The 21,868-nt window shown below is 40.1% G+C and overlaps 1 protein-coding gene across 2 annotated transcripts in view; it reads left to right on the forward strand.

Moving 5' to 3' along the window:
- MAN1A2 (mannosidase alpha class 1A member 2) overlaps window positions 1-21,868 on the forward strand; it is a 170,558-nt gene that overhangs the window by 27,861 nt on the left and 120,829 nt on the right. The window contains exons 2-3 of one of the 2 annotated variants that reach the window (XM_075559997.1): window positions 13,029-13,284; window positions 18,974-19,070. In XM_075559997.1, the coding sequence (XP_075416112.1) occupies window positions 13,029-13,284; window positions 18,974-19,070 (353 nt within the window). The remainder of the gene's footprint in view (window positions 1-13,028; window positions 13,285-18,973; window positions 19,071-21,868) is intronic. The other variant, XM_075560000.1, reaches the window with a different exon arrangement.

A 21,868-nucleotide genomic window follows, 5' to 3' on the forward strand; every position in this document is an offset into this window, starting at 1 on the left:
TTTAGTTTGAGGAGTAAAGAATGCTGATCATCTCAGTAAATATCCATTGGTACTTGATAGAGGATAAAAGATAAATAAGAGTGTGACCCCTGCCCTAAGACAGAGACATCTCATTAAGTACAAGATAGACACTCTTTAGAAGTCAAGGCACTTGACATTCAGCCAGGCTATGTAGTAGATGCTATTTAGGTTTTATAGCTGAAGAATTAGGGGCACAGAATTTAGCTTGCCTCAAATTTTTTTTAACTATACAGCCCCTGTAAACAGCTCACTCTCTCAGTGCCACAAAATCATTTCTGAACCCTATTAGGGGTTCCTATAGGACCCGGTAGAACTGCCCCCTGTGTGTTTCCAAGGCTGTAAATCTTTGTGGGAGCAGAAAGCTTCATCTCTCTCCTGTGGTGAGGCTGGTGGTTTTAAACTGTTAACTTTGCTGTTAGCAGTCTAGCGTGTAACCCACTACACCACACAGACCCCAGTATTTTTAAGTCACTTTGTAGAGGACAGCCTAAGTAAATGCCCGCTTTTCATTAGTCTTTTGGATATTGAAAATATCTCAGGGGCTGTCATTATTTCATCTGGAAGTCAGCATTTTGTGATGCCAGATCGGAACTGGGTTCATTTTTTTTTTTTAAGTCTAACCTTTTACATTGTTTGTGTTTGGATATTTGAGGTCAAAATATAGTCTTTGAGAAGGCAGTTTGTTTTGTGAATTTCACACAGTATTTGCTTTTTAGCTTATAAGATACATACTAAAAATGTTAAAATATGAGCTTATTTAAAACAGATACTTTTATAATATGTTTTCGGTGAGGAACATTTGCTTTGTAGGTTAGAAACTGTCAGGTCAGATAGCAGATAAATCTTACAGCATGACTTCTGCTTGTTAATGGTGTCTTAAACCTATCAATAACTTTTGTGACCGACCAAGAATATTCTGTGTTAAAGGCTCATAGAAGGAATATTTGCAATAAGTTAGTCTAACTACCAATCTACAGATGTGAAAATTGAGGCCCAACAAGATTATGTTCATATTGTTCTGGGTCATATTTAGAGTAACAGTGTATGGGCAAGGTAGAGAAGGAAATTGTTATTAGAATATTCTAGCAAGAAAGACAAATGTGTGCATAAGCAAATGTGGTGAAAAAAAGCTGATGGTGCCCGGCTATCAAGAGATACAGCATCTGGGGTCTTAAAAGCTTGCAGGTAAACAAGCAGCCATCCAGCTGAGAAGCAACAAAGCCCACATGGAAGAAGCACACCAGCCTGTGTGACCACGAGGTATAGAAGGGACTAGGTATCAGACATCAAAGAACAAAAAAATCATATCAGTGGGTGCCCACCTTCCCTATGATCACTGAAGACAAATTATGCATAAGCAAATGTGGTGAAGGAAGCTGATGGTGCCCAGCTATCAAAAGATATAGTGCCTGGGGTCTTAAAGCCTTGAAGATAAACAAACAGCCCTCTAGAAACACCAAGGCCCACATGGAAGAAGCACACCAACCTGTGTGACCACAAGGTGTCGAAGGGATCAGGTATCAAGCATCAAAGAACAAATAAATCATAACATTGTAAATAAGGGTGAGTGCAGAGTGGAGACCCAAAGCCCATCTATAGGCAACTGGACACCCCCTTATTGAAGGGTCACAGTCAGGAGACGAGCCATTCAGGTTGCAGAGTAGCAAAGATGAAACATAAAACTTTCCTCTACTTAAATACTTCCTCCCCCCACTATCATGATCCCAATTCTACCTTACAAATCCAGCTAGATCAGAGGATGTACACTGGTACAGATAGGAACTGGAAACACAGGGAATCCAGGACAGATGATCCCTTCAGGACCAGGGGTGAGAGTGCTGATAGCAGGAGGGTGGAGGGAAGGTGGGGTAGATAGGAGGAACCAATTATAAGGATCTACATATAATCTCCTCCCTGGGGGATAGACAACGGGGGGGGGGGGGGGGGGGGGGGGAACGTTAGTGTAAGATATGACAAAATAATAATTTATAAATTATCAAGGGTTCATGAGGGAGGGGGAAGTGGGGAAGGAGGGAGACAATGAGAAATGAGCTAATATTAAGGGCTCAAGTAGAAAGCAGATGTTTTGAGAATGATGATGGCAACAAATGTACAAATATACTTGACACAATGGATGGATTGTGATAAGAATTTTACGAGCCCCCAATAACATGATTTTAAAAAAAGAATATTCTAGCAAGTATTTTATTTAACCATTTACTTACTTAACCTAGTGAAGATGGTTTCATCCTAATCAGAAAATTAGGACTTTGGAACCTAGAACTGATTTCTTATTCCCATTTAGAAGGCTTTTGTTTAAGTCCTTGTTGCTACTTGCAATTTTACTCATCCTTGTTCTTTGTGCCCTGAGGTGGGCTTCAGCAAGCCAGGTAAGCTCTTTTCTGTTAACATGGCTTACTAGAACTAGGCTAGTATTTCTGCCCTCATTGATAGATCTTGGGTCTGAGACAGAGAAAGAACACGTGTTTTTGATGGAGAACCTCTTCAAATCTAAAGGGAACTTTGCCCTGCCCTCTACTGCCAGTTTGGCCAGTGTCTTTAAGTAGGTGCAGATTATTTAATCTGTATGTTTTTTTGCTTTGGGTAAACGGAAAAATATCTTTGATGGAACAGAATTATGTAAGGCATGTTTGCTACATTATCTCTTGGTCAAGGAACTTTTCCAATAGGTGGAAGATAGGAAAAACAGGTTTGGAGAAGGTAATGCAGCTGATCAGGATGGGGAACCCAGACACCCAGAGGAAAATAGGGCCACCTTAGACATAATCCATAGAAGCTGGGCATGAGAAATGTGTCTAGGTTGCCAGGGAAGGGGGAACAGCAAGCACATGCCCAATCTAGCAAGTAAAAGCTAGTGCTTGATGTTTAGGGCTGGCAGAAAAGAAGGTCTTTACTAGATCTTGCGTTTGTGCTGTTAGCCTTGCTTTTCTCTCTACTTTGAACCGGGGACTTGAAAAGAATGGGCACTCAGCTGGAATTGAATCATGTAAGGTGCAAATCGTAAGGATAAAAGGATAACCAAAGTAAATACTTTGAATCCATCAGAGGGAAAAGGGGAGTTATCGTTTGTACATATCCTTTGTCTCCATCTCTCTGCTTCAAAGGGATAGTGTGGGAGTTCAGATCCTGGGATATTCAGAAAGAGAAGTTGGGTAGTAATTGCTGCTTGATGAGTTCTTTGTGACCTGCAAGTAGGCATACATTAGGTAAAATGCTACACTGCAGGAGCTAGGGAAACTCCTGAGTTTAAAAAGATAGTTTCTATTAGCTTTTTCTCTGTGTGAACAGTTCTATCCAGTAGTAATGGTATTACACCTCTTGGGAAAGAGTTCACTTATTTCTTTTTCTAGAAAGTGTCATATAGGTGAACATCACAGGCATTTCAAAAATTGAAAAATTTTTCAATTAAATGCCCTTTTTTTTAGATTTGTCATCTCAATTTACATTGAACAGTTTTTGATGCTCTAGGAAAAATGGATTGATATTGCTTTTTGAAATATGAAAAACCTCAGAGGATTGAGGCTGGGTTGAAGGTACCTCTCCTCCTATCCATTTTTGTTCCCTGACTTCCTTGCTATGCCTTATCTTTCCTACTTTACTTTCTCTACCATACCTCCATAGCAGCCAGTATCAAACTGTTAGCTGGTATCTAATGAATTTTGTTTGTTTTTGCTTTGGTGCTTGGAGTGGGAAGGGAAGGAGTCTGTAATTCTTATGGCAGCAGATCACTGGGTCTTTCTTCTGAGTTGCTTCAGGGTGAGTTTGAATTGCTAATCTTTAGTGAAGCACAAACTGCATGCCACCTCACACACTGCTTAGCATGCCCTTGTTTTCTTTCTCTCTCTCCTTTCATTCTTTCTCTTTCTATCATTCTTTTTAATAGCATTCATACACATTTTAAGAGGTCATTCTTCACAGGATGCACTGTTCTTGATCAGGGGTGGAGAACCTTTTTCTTTTTAAAAAAATCATTTTATTAGGGGTTCATACAACTCTTAATGACAATCCATACATACATCAATTGTGTAAAGCACATTTGTACATTCGTTGCCATCATCATTCTCAAAACATTTACTCTCCACTTAAGCCCCTGGCATCACCTCCTCATTTTCCCCCTCCCTCCCCACTACCTGCTCCCCTCATGAATCCTTGATGATTTATAAATTATTATTATTTTGTCATATCTTACACTGTCTGACGTCTCCCTTCACCCACTTTTCTGTTGTCCGTCCCCCAGGGAGAAGGTTATATGTAGATTCTTGTAATCGGTTCCCCCTTTCTACCCCACCTTCTCTCCACCCTCCCAATATCACCACTCTTTACCCCTGGTCCTGAAGGGATCATCTGTCCTGGATTCCCTGTGGTTCCAGTTCCTATCTGTACTAGTGTACATGCTCTGGTCTAGCGGGATTTGTAAGGTAGAAGAATTGGGATCATGATAGTGGGGAGGGGCGGGGGGGGGGAGAAGCATTTAGGAACTAGAGGAAAATTATATGTTTCATCATTGTCTTTCTTACTTTCCTTTCTTCCTTGTTTTCTTGATATTCCTGACAAACTCTTCTTCTTAGGCTTTGGCTGTTTTAGTTACTTTGAATTACCATGTAGTTTTTAAAACCTTCTTTTGGGGGGAGGGGAAGCCTTTTGGAATTGTGATGAATATGTACATTAACTTGGATGAATTCACATCTTAAAACTATTCAGTCTTCCAATTTGTGAAAGTGCTATATTCCTCCACTTGTCTAGGTCTTTAAAATGCTCTGTGGCATTTTGATTGAAATCGCATTGCATCTTGGATCAATTAGGGAAGGGTTGACATCTTGACAATATCTAGTCTTTTATGACTCTGGTCTTTCCCTCCACATGTTAAAGGTATTATTGAATATCTTACTGTAAAATTTTATGGTGTTCTTCATGTAGGTCATGCACATCTATTGTTTTTAATGTGTGCCTATGTGCACTTGTTTTATATACATATGTGTGTTGTGAATATATAGTGTGCTTTAGAAAAATTTGTTTTGTGTTGCAGGTGTGTAGAAATACTTATATATATATTTTTTCTTTTCTTTTTTTAAATCTTTTTTAAAAATTTTATTTTAACAATTTATTGGGGCTGATACAATTCTTTTCACAGTTCATACATATACATACATCAATTGTATAAAGCACATCTGTACAGTCTTTGCCCTAATCATTTTTTTCTCTTTTCTTCTTTTACATTTTATTAGGGACTCAAACAATTCTTACCACAATCCATACATATACATACATATATATATATTTTTTAGCTGTTCACGTTGCTGTACTTTTCTAAAAATGTGTAGCTTCCTTTGGGTTTTCTATGTAGAAATCATTATTTGTGACACAAGTGTTTTGTTTTCATTGTTCTTTTCAGTCCTATATGCTATTGTTCTTTTCTCTGCTGGCTAGCACTTCTAACATAGTGAAATGGAAGCTGGGATAAGTGAGCATCTTTGTTTCCATTGTTTTGAAGGGAATGCTTCTTGTTTCACTAGTAAGGATGATGTTTGCTGTAGTTCTTAGAAGATACTTTTCGTCAGGCTGATGTCCTTTTTTTCCTCCCTTGCAATGAAGTTTTAAAATCTGGAATGAAAAGAATATTGAATTTTACCATTTTATTTTTTGGTTTCTGTTGAATGCTTTTGTAATTTTTAAAAAAACTTTAAATCTTTCAATTGCATTGGTAGATTTTTCTGGTGTTAAACTGTTATATTTCTGGGACAAATTCAATTAGTTATGATGAAATACATAACCCCCTGCTTAATACTGCTAATTCATTGTGCTACTATTTTGAGATTTTTGCATCTGTGTTCATGAATGTGCTTACCTAGTAATTTTTCATTCTCTTTTGGACCCCTTTTGGACCCATTGAAAGTGCTTTGCAAATATTCTATGGTAATATCTTACCCAGGGATAGAAATATGAATCTGGAATATTCACTAACCTGGTAGAGCCTGGTTGTATGTATTTTGATAGTATCAGGATAATGTAGTTGATACATTTTTAACTGTTGCCTTACAAAATGTTAGTTAGGAATGTGGAACTAGAGTATTCAGTAACATGGTAAAGACTACATTTAAATGTAATTGTTGAGAAAATGCACTTGGATAATATTACACAGAAGGTGTACAGTATACAGTAAAAGTGACCTGGAGAATGGAATGCAGATTTGGAAATGCATTGAGGATGGCGAAGCCATTTATCTGAGGCTTGCTGTGAAGGCAAGGATGAGGAAGAGACCATTTCAAAGGAGGGATAAACTTACCCAGCAGTGGATGGAAGGAGGGATGTGTGAGGTTAAGGAAGGGGAGAGAGGACAGCAAGTGTAACACTCTGTAAAGCTGCCTTGGAGAAAGGAGCAAGGGGGGGTGTGTGTGGCATAAATGAAGGTGGAAACCGGGTAAGTGTTGAGAGAAGTATTTAATTCATTGTTAGGTATAAGTGAGACTTTTGGTAAAGCTTAGAGGGAAGAAGTGACTATGTAAAGGAACTATTTCTATAGTCACCTTAATCTTTCCCAAACTAAATTTCCATGCAGTTTTATTTATCTCTGTGTAATTGAGGACTGTACTTGCCCTCCTGGAATGCTTTGAAACATGATTTATTTAAACATTCTACTTGGAGATTGAAATCTATCACTTAGTTATTTTACTGCTGGTAATTAGTTCTCAGATACTAGAATCTGAGAGTCTCAGAGTGAGATTGTCTAGGATGGAAAGGGAAATGGTTAAAATTAAAGCTTATTTACAAGACCCCCCAAAAGCAAAACAAAACACTACAAAGATGCAAAGCCAAAAAAACCCCCCAAAAAACCTAAAAAACAAAAAAAGAAAAAGAAAGAAACCCTCTAAAACTGACATACAAAATTACAGTGGTTAAAGCAAGATAGAAGTTTCTTTCTGATTACATATATAATTCTGTAGGAAATGTTCAGTAATGGAAACTAAAAAATGCGAGTTTTTATTTAGCAAGAGCATTTGTTTAGCTACAAACTGAGGATTCTGGAACTAAAGAAGAAGTGATAAAAGGCATTAGGAGACAGTTATGAGTAGCTGCACCATGGAAGAGAGACAGACTCTTATATAGAATTCATCTCTCTTCTGTGAAGGCAGTATTTGCATCCTGTTTAAGAAGGCAGAATGTACATATTTGAATTTAAGTTCTCTATTGACTAGCTACATGATTTGACATATTTTTTTCCTTTGTGCCTCAGTTTCTGCATAATAAGATGGAAAGGGGTGTTGTTTAATAGTAGCTTCCTAATAAGATGGAGAGGTGAGTGTGTAAATCAAATCAGATAATCGTAACTAAGTAAGGCAGTGCTTGGCACAGGTGAGCCATAGTGTGTACTGGTATATGTTTTATTCTTATTTAATTTTGATTTTCGAAGACCAAGGAGGTAGGTGTTCAAGGATAAAAACAAGATAACAAAATAGAAAAAAATTGATACTTATAGGATATTGAAAAGTGAGTTAAGTATTACACATTAAGATAAAATTCAAAGTGTGATTTTAAATCTCATGAGATCCTGTAGATTTTTTTAAAAGTTGAATTAAATTTTATTAGAAGCCTTGGAAGGACGTGACACTGATGAAGAGAGATTTGCAGATAGAAAGCTAACATGATTACTTGTTGAATATATCTGAGTTTAACACTGCTTAAAAATATATTGAGGAAAAAAAGATTATCTGATTGAAAATAAAAGTCCAAACGTGATGACAAAACTTATGTAACTTAGAAATTTGCCTGCCAAAATAAGATTTTGAAAGGAGATAGATCAGAATGGAAGTACAACATTGAACTACAAAGAGATGAACCAGTAGGTTAAACTTTTAAAGTGCTACTGAATGAATATTGGGATAAGAAACAAGGAAGAAAAAGAAAACATGAATCCAGTGCATTTTCTGGGCTTTATCATTTGTGGAGACTGCTACATTCACCTGTACTTTGAAACAGGGCTAGGTTGCTTAAAATGAAACCCAAACTAAACCCATTGCCACCCAGTTGATTGTAACTCATAAACAACCCTAAAGCACAGGGTAGAACTACCCTGTCCATTGTGAATCTTTAAATTTTTGAGACAGCAGAAAGCCACACCTCCCCCCTACCTGCTGAGCAACTGGTGGATTCTAATGTCTGACTTTGAAGTTAAGTTAGGAGCCCAGCTTGTACCCGTTACATCACCAGGGCTGGCTAAAATAAATCAACTTAAAATCAGAGTATAACAATGTGAATGAAGCAAGTCTTGTAGGTACTGGAACCAATCCTTCCTTCTATTTTGGATTTATTAAGTAGAAACCTTAAATGGACCACAGACCATTTTGGAGCTAGGGAAAGAAGTCATATTTTTTACTTTTTCCAAGTAACTTAAAGCTACTTTTATTCTTGAAGTACATATTTTAAATTTTTCCTATAACTTTTTAAAAAAACTGCTGTTTTTTCAAGGGAGGCTTTGATTGTAGGGTTTCATTCGCTGCCAGATCCTCAAGGAGACTTGCGCAGAAAAACCTGCCCAGTTCCTCCTCTGAAGGAGCACATGTGGTCTGGGCAGAGTCCTGATGAGAACTGGGGCAGGCTTGGGGGTCGGGGGCTCCCTCAGCGTTTGGCATTTGTCAGCCTGCAGCTGGGACTCCGGTGCTGAGCAGTTTTCAAGCCATCCTGAAACATATATGGGGAGGCCCTGAACAGACAGTCTCTCCTTACATTCATTTCCCTAAAGACCAGGGCTGACAGCTACTCTGGGTTTGAAGGTCACACACAGTTTGGGAATAGACTGTCCTTCAGGGTTGTCTCAGAAGGTACAGGTGCAGTGAGCTGGAGCGCTGACCTAGATGGGTGAGCAGAGGTCAGTGCTGGCAACGGAACAGGAAGGTGGAGAGAGGGCACAGCTGCCTTTCGTTTCAATAAGAGGCAGCCCTCATCTGAAGAGGTTTTGCTGTCCTCTGAATCTTTGTAGGTGAGTTCAGAAGCTACTCCTGTCACCAAGCTCAGAGAAACCCAGCTATTGCAAGACATCATAGATTACTGTTTCCTCAGGACCCTGATATTAACCCAGATGCATAAATGGCAAGGTGTGTGTGTGTGTGTGTGTGTGCATGTGTGTGTTTATACACTACAGGGCACATGGTGTGGCAGGGAGAAGCATTGGATTGGAAGAGGAGCATAATCAGTAAGTGGAGGAAGGAAACGTTTGAAGTGATGAGATCTTTAGATTCTCATGTATTTTGAAAACCATGTTTTGTCTGTTTCAATTTTCAGAGCAATCTTTTGAAGATGGTGGGGACTTTCTTCACAGATGAACAGGAGACTCAAGAGAGGTCACATAGACCTAGTATCATTCAGCCAAATAGTGGTTTGGTGACACAGACAGTTAAGGGCTCAGCTGCTAACCAAAATGTCAGTCATGTGGACCCACCAGCCACTCTGGGAGAAAGAAAGGGGTGTCTGCTTCTGTAAAGATTATAGCCTCAGGAGCTCTTTGGGGCAATGCAATTCTTCTCTACCCTATAGGGCCACTGTGAATCAATGGGTTCACCGGCAGCAGCTGTGGTTTTTCTTTTGGTGGCATAATGGTTATGCATTGGACTGAGATCCACAAGGTTGGCAGCCTGAAACCACCCGCAGCTCCAAGGGAGAAGGACAGGGCTCTCCACTTCTGTAATCAGTTACAGAATCTGAAACTCAACGGGGCAATATTGTCTCGATGGCAGGGAGTTTTTGGTCTTCATGGCATGTTAAATGGAGTTCGGTGCAGAAAAGGGGGCTTGTTAGACAGGGATAATAATGTTCATGTGCTTTGTGAATTTTTTGAGCCATGTGTGGGATGTGTTATGGCCTGGATTCTTAGTCCCCACCAGAGAGTTGTGTGTTAATACTGGACTATTTATGGAAGTAGGAGTCATCGTAACACAGTGATTAAAGTGATTGGCTGCAAGCAAAAAGTCAGCAGTTCAAATCCACCAGCCCATCTGTAGAAGAAAGGTGTGACAGTATACCTTTGTAAAGATTTCCAGCCTTAGAACCCCATGGGACACTCCGTTCTGTAAGGTCACTACGAGTTGACGTTGATTTGAAAGCAGTTTGTGTAGTGGAAGTTCGCTGGCAGTTGAAGATAAGCCATTGCAAAAAAGGTAGGGACTAATCATACTGTTCATCCATAATGAGGGATAAGATGGGGTTTGAAACTAGATAGAAACTGCCCTTGATGGAATCAATCCAGTCTGGCCTGTGCTGTTGCCCTTGCTTGAGGCCAGTCCTCACCTCTCTGCCTCTGACTTCTATGCATCTCTGTGCATGCTTGCTTGGTGAATAAGTGACTTGGTAAATTTCTTAGTTGAAAGAGACAGGACATCCCATGACTGGCATTCTACAGAATCTGAAATCAGTTGAGGGCCCTGGCAGCAACTCAGCAGACCCTTTCCCTCCTGTACTCACCTGGGCCACATTGGCCAGTTGACTTTAGGCTTGGTGCCTCTTGCCTGCAAAATGGCTGCCACAGCATCGGACACAACAACCACATTTGAAGGCAAGACTAGGTGGTTGGGTAAGTCAGGGATGGGATGGTCATAGCATCTAAAATAGCCTTTATGTCAAGGTCGCCGTCCAATATTTAATCTCTAAAGGGCAATAATTCTCAGTACCTTGTTTGTCTCTTTGGCTATAATGGGATTCTGTGTTTACTCCTAGTGGCAAGGGCAGCTGAAAAACGTGATTAGCACAGCTGAATAGGACCCGTTCTCGGGCCAGGCACCAGGTAGTTCTGTTGATAGAGTTTGGTGCAAGTCTATTGAGTAATACGTGCTATGACTTTATTTTCCTGATATTTCACTTACACCTGTATACTTTGATGTCCCCATCTACCTGAGTTTCCTGACATAGACTGGCTATTGAAATTTTCTTGGCTACACCCAGGGGCCATCCTGGGCCCCTCGCTGCCCTCCCATGGGTTCTGTGTCTAGTCTGTATGCAGGCTCCAAGGAATGTTCCCTTCCCCTCAGCCCTTTTCTCTATTTTGCTCACGAGTTCCTTTTCGCTGTTAGCAAGCCACTTTTATTTTTCTCCAAACATTAATTTTATTTATTTAAAATGTTTTATTCTCCAAAATTAATTTTATTTTAATAATATACTATAAAATAGATTTTGCCCTTTTTTTGGGTAAATAGTTCTATGATTTTTAACATATGTACAAATTTTTATAACCATGATTGTCTTTGGCTATGTTCTTTATAAAAGTAAAACTAGTGAAGCTGGTCTATGCATATAGACGCAGGTGTATGTAGAGATAGGCAAGTTCTATGTCTATGGGTCAGATATCAGGCAGCAGGAGGCTTTGCATATCTGTAGGGGCTAAAGAACCTATTATCAGCAAATCAGACAGCAGGTTTATGGCTGCAGAAGTTAATGACTCTCAGGTTGGCAGATAAGATGGCAGACTGCTGATGGCTCACTGACTCAAGTTCAAAGGACCAGTGGTCAATGATGAATCAGTTGCAGGATGCAGACCTAGCAAAAAGTAAGCAAGCTTTTCCATTGTCCACTTAGAGTGGTTGCGGGTCACAGCTCTGAGGAGAGCTCATTATAGGCAAGTAGTAGGCCGTAACTGCCAAATCACTGAGAATCCTGGCCCATCCACGTTGACATTACTGTAACTGTCAGCAAGGTACATCAAAATTCCATTAGTCAAGAGTAACACTCTGAGAAGCTCACAGGGACAGTTCTGCCCTGCCCTATAGGGCCACTATGAGTCAGCATCAACTCGATGGCAGTGAGTTTTGAGTGGGGTTCCTTTACAGCTAGCTTTGCCACCCAACCCAACTCCTGATAACCATTGATCCCTTTACCATCACTAATTTTTGTCTTTTTGAGAATGTAATATGAATGGAATAATTTCAATGTAACCTGTTGAGACTGGTTATTTTTCTTAGCTTAATAATACCTTCGAGATTCATTTAAGACTGTGTACATCATTTAATTCTGATGTATTTCCTCAAAATACACAGGAAGACCACGGGGATGTCTTAGGAAAACAGCATTGGTGAGAAAAAGGCCAAGAAACTTGCACTGAGGATTTTTTTTTGTATCTTCCAGGGTAGCAAGAGTTGTCCTAGAATTCATTGAGAAACCATATCCCATCCACCCTATAGCCCGTATCTTGCCCCGTCCGACTTCTTGTTGTTCCCCAAACTCAACGCTTCCAAAGGGAACCTGGTTGACTCTGTTGATGCCAGAACTGCCGTTTTGGCCTGGCGTAAGTCAAGAGGGTGGGAGTTCTCCAGGGAAGGGCTAGAGAGAGAGAAACACCACCCTTAGGAATACAATACTTAGACCTGGATGGAGAATCTATGAGAAACAATTGCTTTAGATTTTAATACTTTGGTTAAATAAAAATTTGTCTGATTTTATGGCAATACTTTCTGACTGACCCTCCTTTAGGAATCTGTATTTTTGACAAGGGCTCAGAGGTGGTTTAGGGCGAAGATGCTAACTAAAAGGTCTGTGGTTCAACCCACTCTTTAGAGGAGAAAGCTGTGGCAGTCCTATGGGGCTGTTTTACTGTTGATGTGGTCACTGCGTGAAAATCTACTCCGAATTCTTTGTTTCTCTGATGACTTAATTATAGTCTATTTTCTTTACTTCTCCATGTAGTTTTTCACTGGCCTGTAATTTTTAATGTTCCTACTTGATAAAAAGGCACTTGATTTCTTTGTTCTTACTCAGCCTTGAAATTGTAACTTTTTCTTGTTTAACTTTTCCTCCCAGTGGAACGTGTATGCTCGTCAGCATCTGTGGTTCATGTTCTGCCTCATAATAAGTTATGTTTACCCTGTTCTTTGGGCGTATCTGCATCTTTGTCACTGATAATTTTAAATATTTAATAGGAGTAAAAAAATAACCACTGAGGTTGGGTGGAGGAATCTTTAAATTTTATGATTAAAGGTCGACGTTCTTTTTTTCCTCCTCCTTCCCAGGGAAGAAGAAGAACGTCTGAGAAACAAAATCCGAGCTGATCATGAGAAAGCCCTGGAAGAAGCAAAAGAAAAATTAAAAAAGTCAAGGGAAGAAATCCGAGCAGAAATTCAAACAGAGAAAAATAAGGTAGCCCAAGAAATGAAGACGAAAGAGAATAAGCCACTGCCACCAGTCCCTATACCCAACCTTGTAGGAATAAATGGTGGAGACCCAGAAGATGATGACATAAGAAAGAAAAGGGAAAAAATTAAAGAGGTAATAGGCTGACCTATGTGATATAGGGTGGTTATGGATTTGTATTTTACTTGATTTAAATGTCTACTTTGACCATTTTGGCTTTGTACCATTTGGATCTTGTTTGTTCTTAAGTGTCCAGTTATAAGAAGCTCTGCTAGCTGTTTCTGATCTTTTCATGAACGTTCTAAAGAGCTACCATTGTCTCTGCCATCTTCTAATGAACATGTCGTGTTAATCCCTCTACCATCGTGAGGGTTCAGAACACAATCTTTCCAGTGAGTCTCCATGGTCATGAAATGGGAGAAGAAATGATCTCAAAAGTCTTTAAATTGATGTAGTCATACAAAATTTTCAGTTAGGTGATCTAGGAATTATGTGGAAGTAAAGAGATTATGCAGGGGTGGGTGAGAGGTCTTCTGTAAATATGTGGGGGCTTCAAAAAGTTATTGCAAAAATTCCATTATCTTTTAATTCTGTTTCTCCACAATTCTATTTCAATTACACTTTGCTAATTAGAAATCTTGCCAGTTCAGAATTTGTATCTACTGTTTCTGGGTGAAAACAGGATGGAATTTGTAATTGTACTATCTGTGAAGAAAACTATTTTGTCAAAGAGTATAATGTTGTTGTTTGTTAGGTGCCATTGGGTCATAGTGACCCTGTGCATAACAGAGCAAGACACTGCACGGTCCTGTGCTGTCCTCATAATTGTTCCTGTGCCTGAGCCCATTGTTGTAACCATTGGGTCAGTCCATCTCATGCAGGGCCTTCCTCTTTCTCACCGCCCCTCCACTTTACCAAACATGATGTCCTTCTCCAGGGACTGGTCTCTCCTGACATCATGTCCAAAGTATGTAAGATGAAGTCTTGCCATCCTTGCCTGTAAGGAGCACTCTGACCTTACTTCTTCCTGCACAGATTGGTTTGTCCTTTAACAGCCCATGGTACTTTGAGTATTCTTCTCCAGTACCACAATTCAAATATGACTCTTGTTTGGTCTTCCTTGTTCAATATCCAGCTTTCACTTGGGTCTGGTACACCTTAGTCCTCAAAGTAACATAATTGCTCTTCAGTACTCTATAGAGGTCTTATGCATCAGATTTATTTAAATGCGATACATCTTTTGATCTCTTGACTTCTGCTTCCATGAGCATTGATTGTGGATCCAGTCAAGACAAAAAAGAGTTTTTAATAGCTTCAACAATATTGGGAAAGAATTGTTTATCATAAAATTACTTATCATAAGATTATCAGATATCTAATTAGAATATATTCTGGTAATGGATAGAGTAGATGGTTAACAGATCATTTGAATCTGGTCTTATGAATTGCTACAAGGTTTTGGCCTTGATGGAGTCAAAACAAAGCTGATTTATTTTAAATTATTTTAGCTACACTGATTTTATATAACCTCTGGTTTCTTTGTTTTATGTACAAGTTGTTTAGGCAGTTTCTTTGGACATTGTTGGGGAGATACTGATATCCCCGTCCCCTGCCCCCCACCCCCAACATCATTAGAATTTATTCAAATACTCTCTCATGTACAAAATTCAGATAGATAACCATGTATGTTCAGGGACCCTCCAATCATGATTATGTTCAATAATCTTTTTAAAGGATTCATGACCTCAACAAGATGAATTGAGTAGAGGGGTTGAGTAGATAAGTATGGCTGACCAAACACAAGACTTATCTGCATCCCCTACTGAGGTTTAGCTGATACTGCATGACCCAAAGTTACCAACGTATAAATTACATTATTAGTATAGGCTTTCAAATGTGGCCCAAGGCCTCAGGTAAACCAAGACACTCTTTCTCTTTTTTAAAAAGAAAATTACTCAGTTTTTTTTTATTGTGTTTGGATGGCACGAGTAAAACAGTAACCATTGAGGTTGGGTGGAGGGATCATTAAGTTTTATTTTTTAAGTTGACATTCTATAGAAATGTCACAGAGCAACTTTATAAATTGTACAGAGCAAATCAAATGGGTTTTCTGTTCATACACGTTTTGCAAGGTGACCGTGAATTGTCATCCCCACAGTGTAACCGCTCTTCCCACCTGCCTGGCCGTGCCATTTCCACTTGCTCTTTCCTGCCCCTGAAGCCGCGTTTTTGATTGCTTACGGTGCATTGCTCTAAGGAATGCATGTGTCCCTGGTGTTAATGTCCTTTCCCATCAGTATTCCACTGCTTGTTTGGAAGCTGAGTCTCAGCGGTGAGCTCATTCAAGGATTGAAAGATGTCAAACGGCCATCGTTTGCGTGGATCAGACATGTAATCCTGGTCGTCTTTATGATTTTGAGTTGTATTCCATATTTTTTCTCTCAGTCTTTCTAGGACCTGTTACTGTAATCCCTTTTGTGGGATTATAAAGAGACTTTCCCCCAGCTTTGTCTCCCCCAAAGACATGCCAAATATTAGAGGCTATTTGCCAGCATATAGTGGGAGGTCAGATGCTTAGAGACATCCTCCCCGAAGGCAGTCAGTTGCCAGACAACTTTTGGTCCCACCACAGGAGGGGCCCACTCCCTGCTGTTAAGGACATTGCGCTACTTGTCCCTAAAGGTTTGGGATCATCAGTTTGGTCCCTGTAGATGGAGTTTACACCCTACTGATAATGGTTTCTATGGAGATCCAGAGAACAGGTCAAACCTGCTCAGTGGCATCCAAAGTTAGGCTGCCATCCTGAAGCTAGGATCACCCTTCTTGTCACATGTGTACCCCCAATACCTCCCCTTCCTATTGTGTGGATATCCCTAGATCGTCCCCCTCTCATTGCTGTATAACCTATAGTGCAGCCCCTTCCTGTGATGTTTGTTTTTACCTGTAATTGGTAGGCTTGCACGCTATTCCTCCACTCCCCCAGTATATAAGCCTTGGTTAGCAATAAAGATTCCTCTTGGCCTCTCTTGGCTCTCCTTACTACCCCCCCTCCTCTTTTCCCCTTGTCTTCCTCCCCCTCCCCCATCTCTCCTGCCCTCTGGTCTCCCTTCATGTGGATCACGAAGTGAGGCTGAGGTGAACATGCTACCATGAAATGTCTCTGACTCCATTTCAATCTCTCTTCTATCTCTCATGCTTTCTATGGCTTTTTATATATGTATATCGTACAATTGTGCCTATCAAACCCACGATTAGTTGTGGGGGGCTGGCTTTTTCCCCATACCCTTTCACAGTGGCCAGCAGTGGGAAGTGGGCAACGTCCAGTTCTTCTGGTCTCGGGGTTGTTAAGAATGGGGTTCATGTAGTTCATTAGCCCTTTAAGCTAATTGTTTTCATGTGTCTGATTATCTTTACTCTTCTTTGCTCTGGATGAAGAGGGATCAGTAGTGGAACATAACATGGTCATTCACAGTTTTGTTTGTTTTTCTTAGCTTTTTATTGTGAATTAGGTCAAGATTTACAGAGCAGGTCATCAATTTTGCATTCAACAGTTCATACACATTCTGCTTCAACATCCACAAACTTTTAAGATCCCAGTCACTATTCATCAAAGTAAGATGGTGCTTGACACAGGGTATTTGAAAGTTGCGAAAGGAGCTTTTAACCTCTCAGATCCTCATTTGTAGCCCAGCATTATAGCTATTGTTCTCCGGTCCTCAACAGAAGACCTTTGGAGAAGGTGGATCAGAGATGATCGGGATTTCTGGAATAGTGAGGAATGGCTGAGAGCAGCACAGGACAAAGGCCATCCTTTTCTTTTTTAAAAGGAGAGGGTAGTCAGTCAGTGAGGGGAGACTTAAGTGAAGATCTGTATTTTGAATAGTGAGAGCACTCCCTGTTCAGTTCTGATGGTCAGATTTATTGATATTCAGTAGGCAGGAAAATGAAACCCTTCTCTCAGGGGAGACTGACCAAAGAGGAAAGAAGTTCTACACCATTTCTTAGCGAATGACCCGAGTTGTTGTGAATTGAATTGTGTCCCACAGTGGTATGTGTTAGAATCCTAACCCCTGTACCTGCAAATGTGACCTTATTTGGGAATCGAGTTTCTTTTGTGAAGGTAAATGCTGTCTTATGAGTAGTGTAGGTGTTTCTTAAATTTAAAGATTCTTGAGTCACCAACAGAGCAGAATAGATAAGCAAGAAAACACAAAGGGATGGTAGATTGATGCTGTGTGCAGATTTCCAAGCAAGGCTGAGAACACTGGAGAAGTTGAGACAAAGGTTTTCTCCCAGAACAGAGAGAGGGACTTAACCCAAGAGCCACTATCAACCCACGCCTACACACATTTTCCCACATGTATTCCCCGGGCCCGTGTTGGTGTTATTCGGTCCCATCAAGCTGGTCTCATAGCAACCTTCAGTACAGCACTGCCTGATCCATTACCATTATTGCAGTCACAGTGGGGTTCCTGTGCTTTAGAAAGCATGGTGTTCTTTTTCAGGGACTGGTTTCTCCTGGTTACACATCCAAACTACATGAGATGAAGTCTTGCCATCCTGAAAGCCAGGAGCTTTCTAGCTGTACTGATTTCACGGCAAATGTGTTCATTCTTTGGCAGTCCATAGTGTATTTTCAAATCTTCAGCAGCATATAATTCAAGGGCATTACTACTTCAGTTTTCTTTTGCAGTGTCCAGGTTTTTGCATGCTTATGATTTGGATCTGGCTTGTGAAGCATATTTGCCCAGTGCAGTATGTTCTTTATTTTTTGACTATGGCATCAATGCGTATTGATAGTAGACCCAAGTAAAATAAATTCCTTGACAATTTCAGTCTTTTCTTTGTTTATCATACTGTTGCTTATTTGTCCAGTTGTGATGCTATTTCTTTTATGTTGAGATATAACACAACTTTAGTTTATCAATTGATATTTATCAGCAAATGCTTTAAGCCTCTTAATTTTCAGCAAGTTTGTGCCACCTACATATTGCAACTTGTTAGTACGCCTTCCACCAGTACTGATGCTGCCTCCCTCTCTAAATCTTCCCAAGATTGTTACACTCTGCTTTTCGTATACATCTGCCAACCTGCCCACTGCCTGTTTTATTAGAGATTCAATTGGAACTGGAACACATCCATGTTTACTTCTTATCCAGGGCTACTTTTGACAGGGACAATGTGGTCTCTGAGGCCCAAATAATGGTCTGTGATGCCCAAAATAGTTTTTTAAAGGGAAAAATATTCTGACTTCTGGTTTAAGAGCAGTGATGGCTTACCGAATGAGCAAGGTAAGCTTAGGTTTGCCTGCTCACTTACTACTTCCTACTGAGCAGTTTTACGTGTTTTGCACCATTGAACAATTTCACATGGTTCATGTGGTAAAAAGGTCTGAAACTGTGCACTACATTATTAGTAAGTGAGCCTAAGTTAGCCCTTGGCTTACCTTACTTACGGGGTTCTCAGCTCTCGTCAGGGCTTGTACATTTGAGAAGCACGTCGATTCTGTAGAAAGGTGTGGGGGTTGGAAGAGGGACAAATGTCATCCATCCCTAGAAGTGGAACTTGTGATGTGGTGAAAAATTGCTTTAGTGGGTAACCTGATCCTGTCTAAGGGCAAGGGGCTGTCTCATCAGACTGAGGTGGCTGTTAGTGGAGGCCGAGAACTCTGAGTCACAATGGAGCAAGGCCAGCTCTTATGAAAGGGAGAGTCATTAATGAAGGAAAGAATGGCATGAGACACTTTCCTCCCTAAACAACAACAACAACAACAACCCATTTTTGACTAATCTTCACTGATGGATGATTAATTTCCTTTTCGCAGATGATGAAGCATGCCTGGGATAATTATAGGACCTATGGATGGGGACATAATGAACTCAAGCCTATTGCGAGGAAAGGACACTCGACTAACATATTTGGTAAGTTTTCTTTTCCTCATTACTGTTTTCATTTTCTTCCTCTATTTAAAAAAATAGACTCTGTATTTTAAAACGACCTTCTGAACTTGAAGAATCCTATACTAGTAATGATTTAAAAGTAACATGCTTCATTTACAGTCATTTTGGTTACAGCTGTTTTGGGAAAAACAGGGAATACATTTTCTAATAGGTTATACATGCTTTAGTCATTCTGAACTTTCAAAAGATTTCTTACCCCTTCATTGTTTGCGCTCATGTTAGAGAAGGTAGGACCCCTCCCCCAAACACAGGTCTAGTTGTAATATTCACACATTGTAGGGGGAAAGGGAAGAATAGGAAGTTTTTGGATTGCTATGTACGAGGCTTCAAAAAGCTCATGGAAAATGGAATTCAGAGGTAATGGAAATTTTCCACAAACCTTTTTGAGCATCTTTGTACTTTGCCCCTTCCTGCTTCCCCCACCCCCATTAAAAAAAGAATAAAAAAAAAAGAAACACAGTAGGGATGATTTGGTTGATAAATTCAGTGGGCTATTGCATGGTGTGTTAGTCTGGGTTGACAAGCGAACCAAATTCATAGGCACTCGTGTAGGAAAGAGCTTTATATAAAAGAGTAACTGTACATTACGAAAACATTCTAGCCAAGTCCAGATCACTTTGAAAGTCTTGTGGATCCAGTGGTAGTGGAAGCATCTCAGCAGGGGTCTCCTTGTGGCTCTTTCAGCTCCAGGGCTATAGACTAGTCCCCTGTGTCTTGTCTGCAGAATATCTCACAGGAAGTGAGCATGTGTCCTACTCCAGCAAGCTATTTCCTTAGCGCCTTCAAATGAAGGTTAAACTCCACCCCTTCACTCATAAGTCTCAAATTGACAACAGATTATGTAACTACCACACATGGATTCATGGTTCCTAGGAAAATATTATATGTGTTTGTGGAGATGTAGGCATTGGGAGAGTGCTGTGTTTGCTGAGTTCACGCTAGTTTTCTACTTCTCTGGAATTCAGTCTCCTTGTTCAACTGAGATATCCTAGAGTAAGCTTTGAGAATTGTCAAAATGTTCTTTGTGGCGTTCACTTATTGTTCTCTCTTTTGAAGGCTTTTTGATATGATAGACATCTTTTAAATAATGATGGATGAAAGCAAGAGGATGATACTAGGGTAAAAAGAACACCTATACTAAATGTTACGTGCAATATACTGGTAGTTTCTTTTTACCAATTATAATGCATCATCAAAGCAATCCAAGTAACAGCATTTGTCTTTGATTGCAGCACTCTGAAAGAATCCTCCTGATTCTGTCATTTCCCTTATAATTTGTTTGCTGGTGCTGGGTTGTTCTCTGTCAAAAAAGAAAATGGCTTAAAAATTATTTCTCTGGTATTTTAAAGATGCTGGAGTTGTGAGAGATTTTTTTCTTTTACTTTGGCAATCAGTGACACCGGAAATCACTAATATGACATTTAATTTACTAATGATCATTTAATTAAATAAAGTACTATTCCTTAATAGAGGTTGCAAAATGAAAAGTCCCCACTGCTTTGTGTGGATGGCACAATATGCAACATTAGTTGATTAAAAGGTATTGTATTAAGTAGTTCATTAAAACTACATCCTCTTTAGGTAGCTCTCCTTCTTTTTTTTTCCTTTTTTTAAACAATTTATTAGGGGCTCATACAACTCTTATCACAGTCCATAAATATACATTCATCAATTGTATAAAGCACATCTGTACATTCTTTGCCCTCATCATTTTCTTTTTTTTCTCTTTTCTTTTTTTACATTTTATTAGGGACTCATACAACTCTTATCACAATCCGTACATATGCGTACATCAATTGTATAAAGCACATCCATACATTCCCTGCCCCAATCATTCTCAAAGCATTTGCTCTCCACTTAAGCCCTCTGCATCAGGTCCTCTTTTTTTTTTCCCTCCCTTCCCGCTCCCCTCTCTCTTATGAGCCCTTGATAATCCACAGATTGTTATTTTGTCATATCTTGCCCTCTCCAGAGTCTCCCTTCCCCCCTTCTATGCCGTCCCTCTCCCAGGGAGGAGGTCACATGTAGATCCTTGTAATCAGTTCCCTCTTTCCAACCCACTCACCCTCCACTCTCCCAGCATCGCCCCTCACACCCTTGGTCCTGAAGGTATCATCCACCCTGGATTCCCTGTGCCTCCAGCCCTCATATGTATCAGTGTACAGCCTCTGCCCTATCCAGCCCTGCAAGGTAGAATTCGGATCATGGTAGTTGGGGGGAGGAAGCATCTAGGATCTGGGGGAAAGCTGTGTTCTTCATCGGTACTACCTCGCACCCTAGTTAACCCATCTCCTCTCCTAAACCCCTCTATGAGGGGATCTCCATTGGCCGACACTTGGGCCTTGGGTCTCTACTCTGCACTTCCCCCTTCATTCAATAATATATATATATACACACACACATACATATACATACATACACACATATTTTTTTTTTTGCATGATGCCTTATACATGGTCCCTTTGGCACCTCGTGATCACACTGGCCGGTGTGCTTCTTCCATGTGGGCTTTTTTGCTTCTGAGCTAGATGGCTGCTTGTTCACCTTTAAGCCTTTAAGACCCCAGACACTATCTCTTTTGATAGCTGGGCACCATCAGCTTTCTTCACCACATTTACTTGTTCACCCACTTTGGCTCCAGCGGTTGTGTTGGGAGAGTGAGCATCATAGAGTTCCAATTTAATAAAAGAAGGTATTCATGCATTGAGGGAGTGTTTGAGTAGAGGCCCAAGGACCTTCCGCCACATTAATACTTGACC

This window comes from Tenrec ecaudatus, chromosome 1 (genome assembly GCF_050624435.1).
Source record: "Tenrec ecaudatus isolate mTenEca1 chromosome 1, mTenEca1.hap1, whole genome shotgun sequence".
NCBI classification, from domain to species: domain Eukaryota; kingdom Metazoa; phylum Chordata; class Mammalia; order Afrosoricida; family Tenrecidae; genus Tenrec; species Tenrec ecaudatus.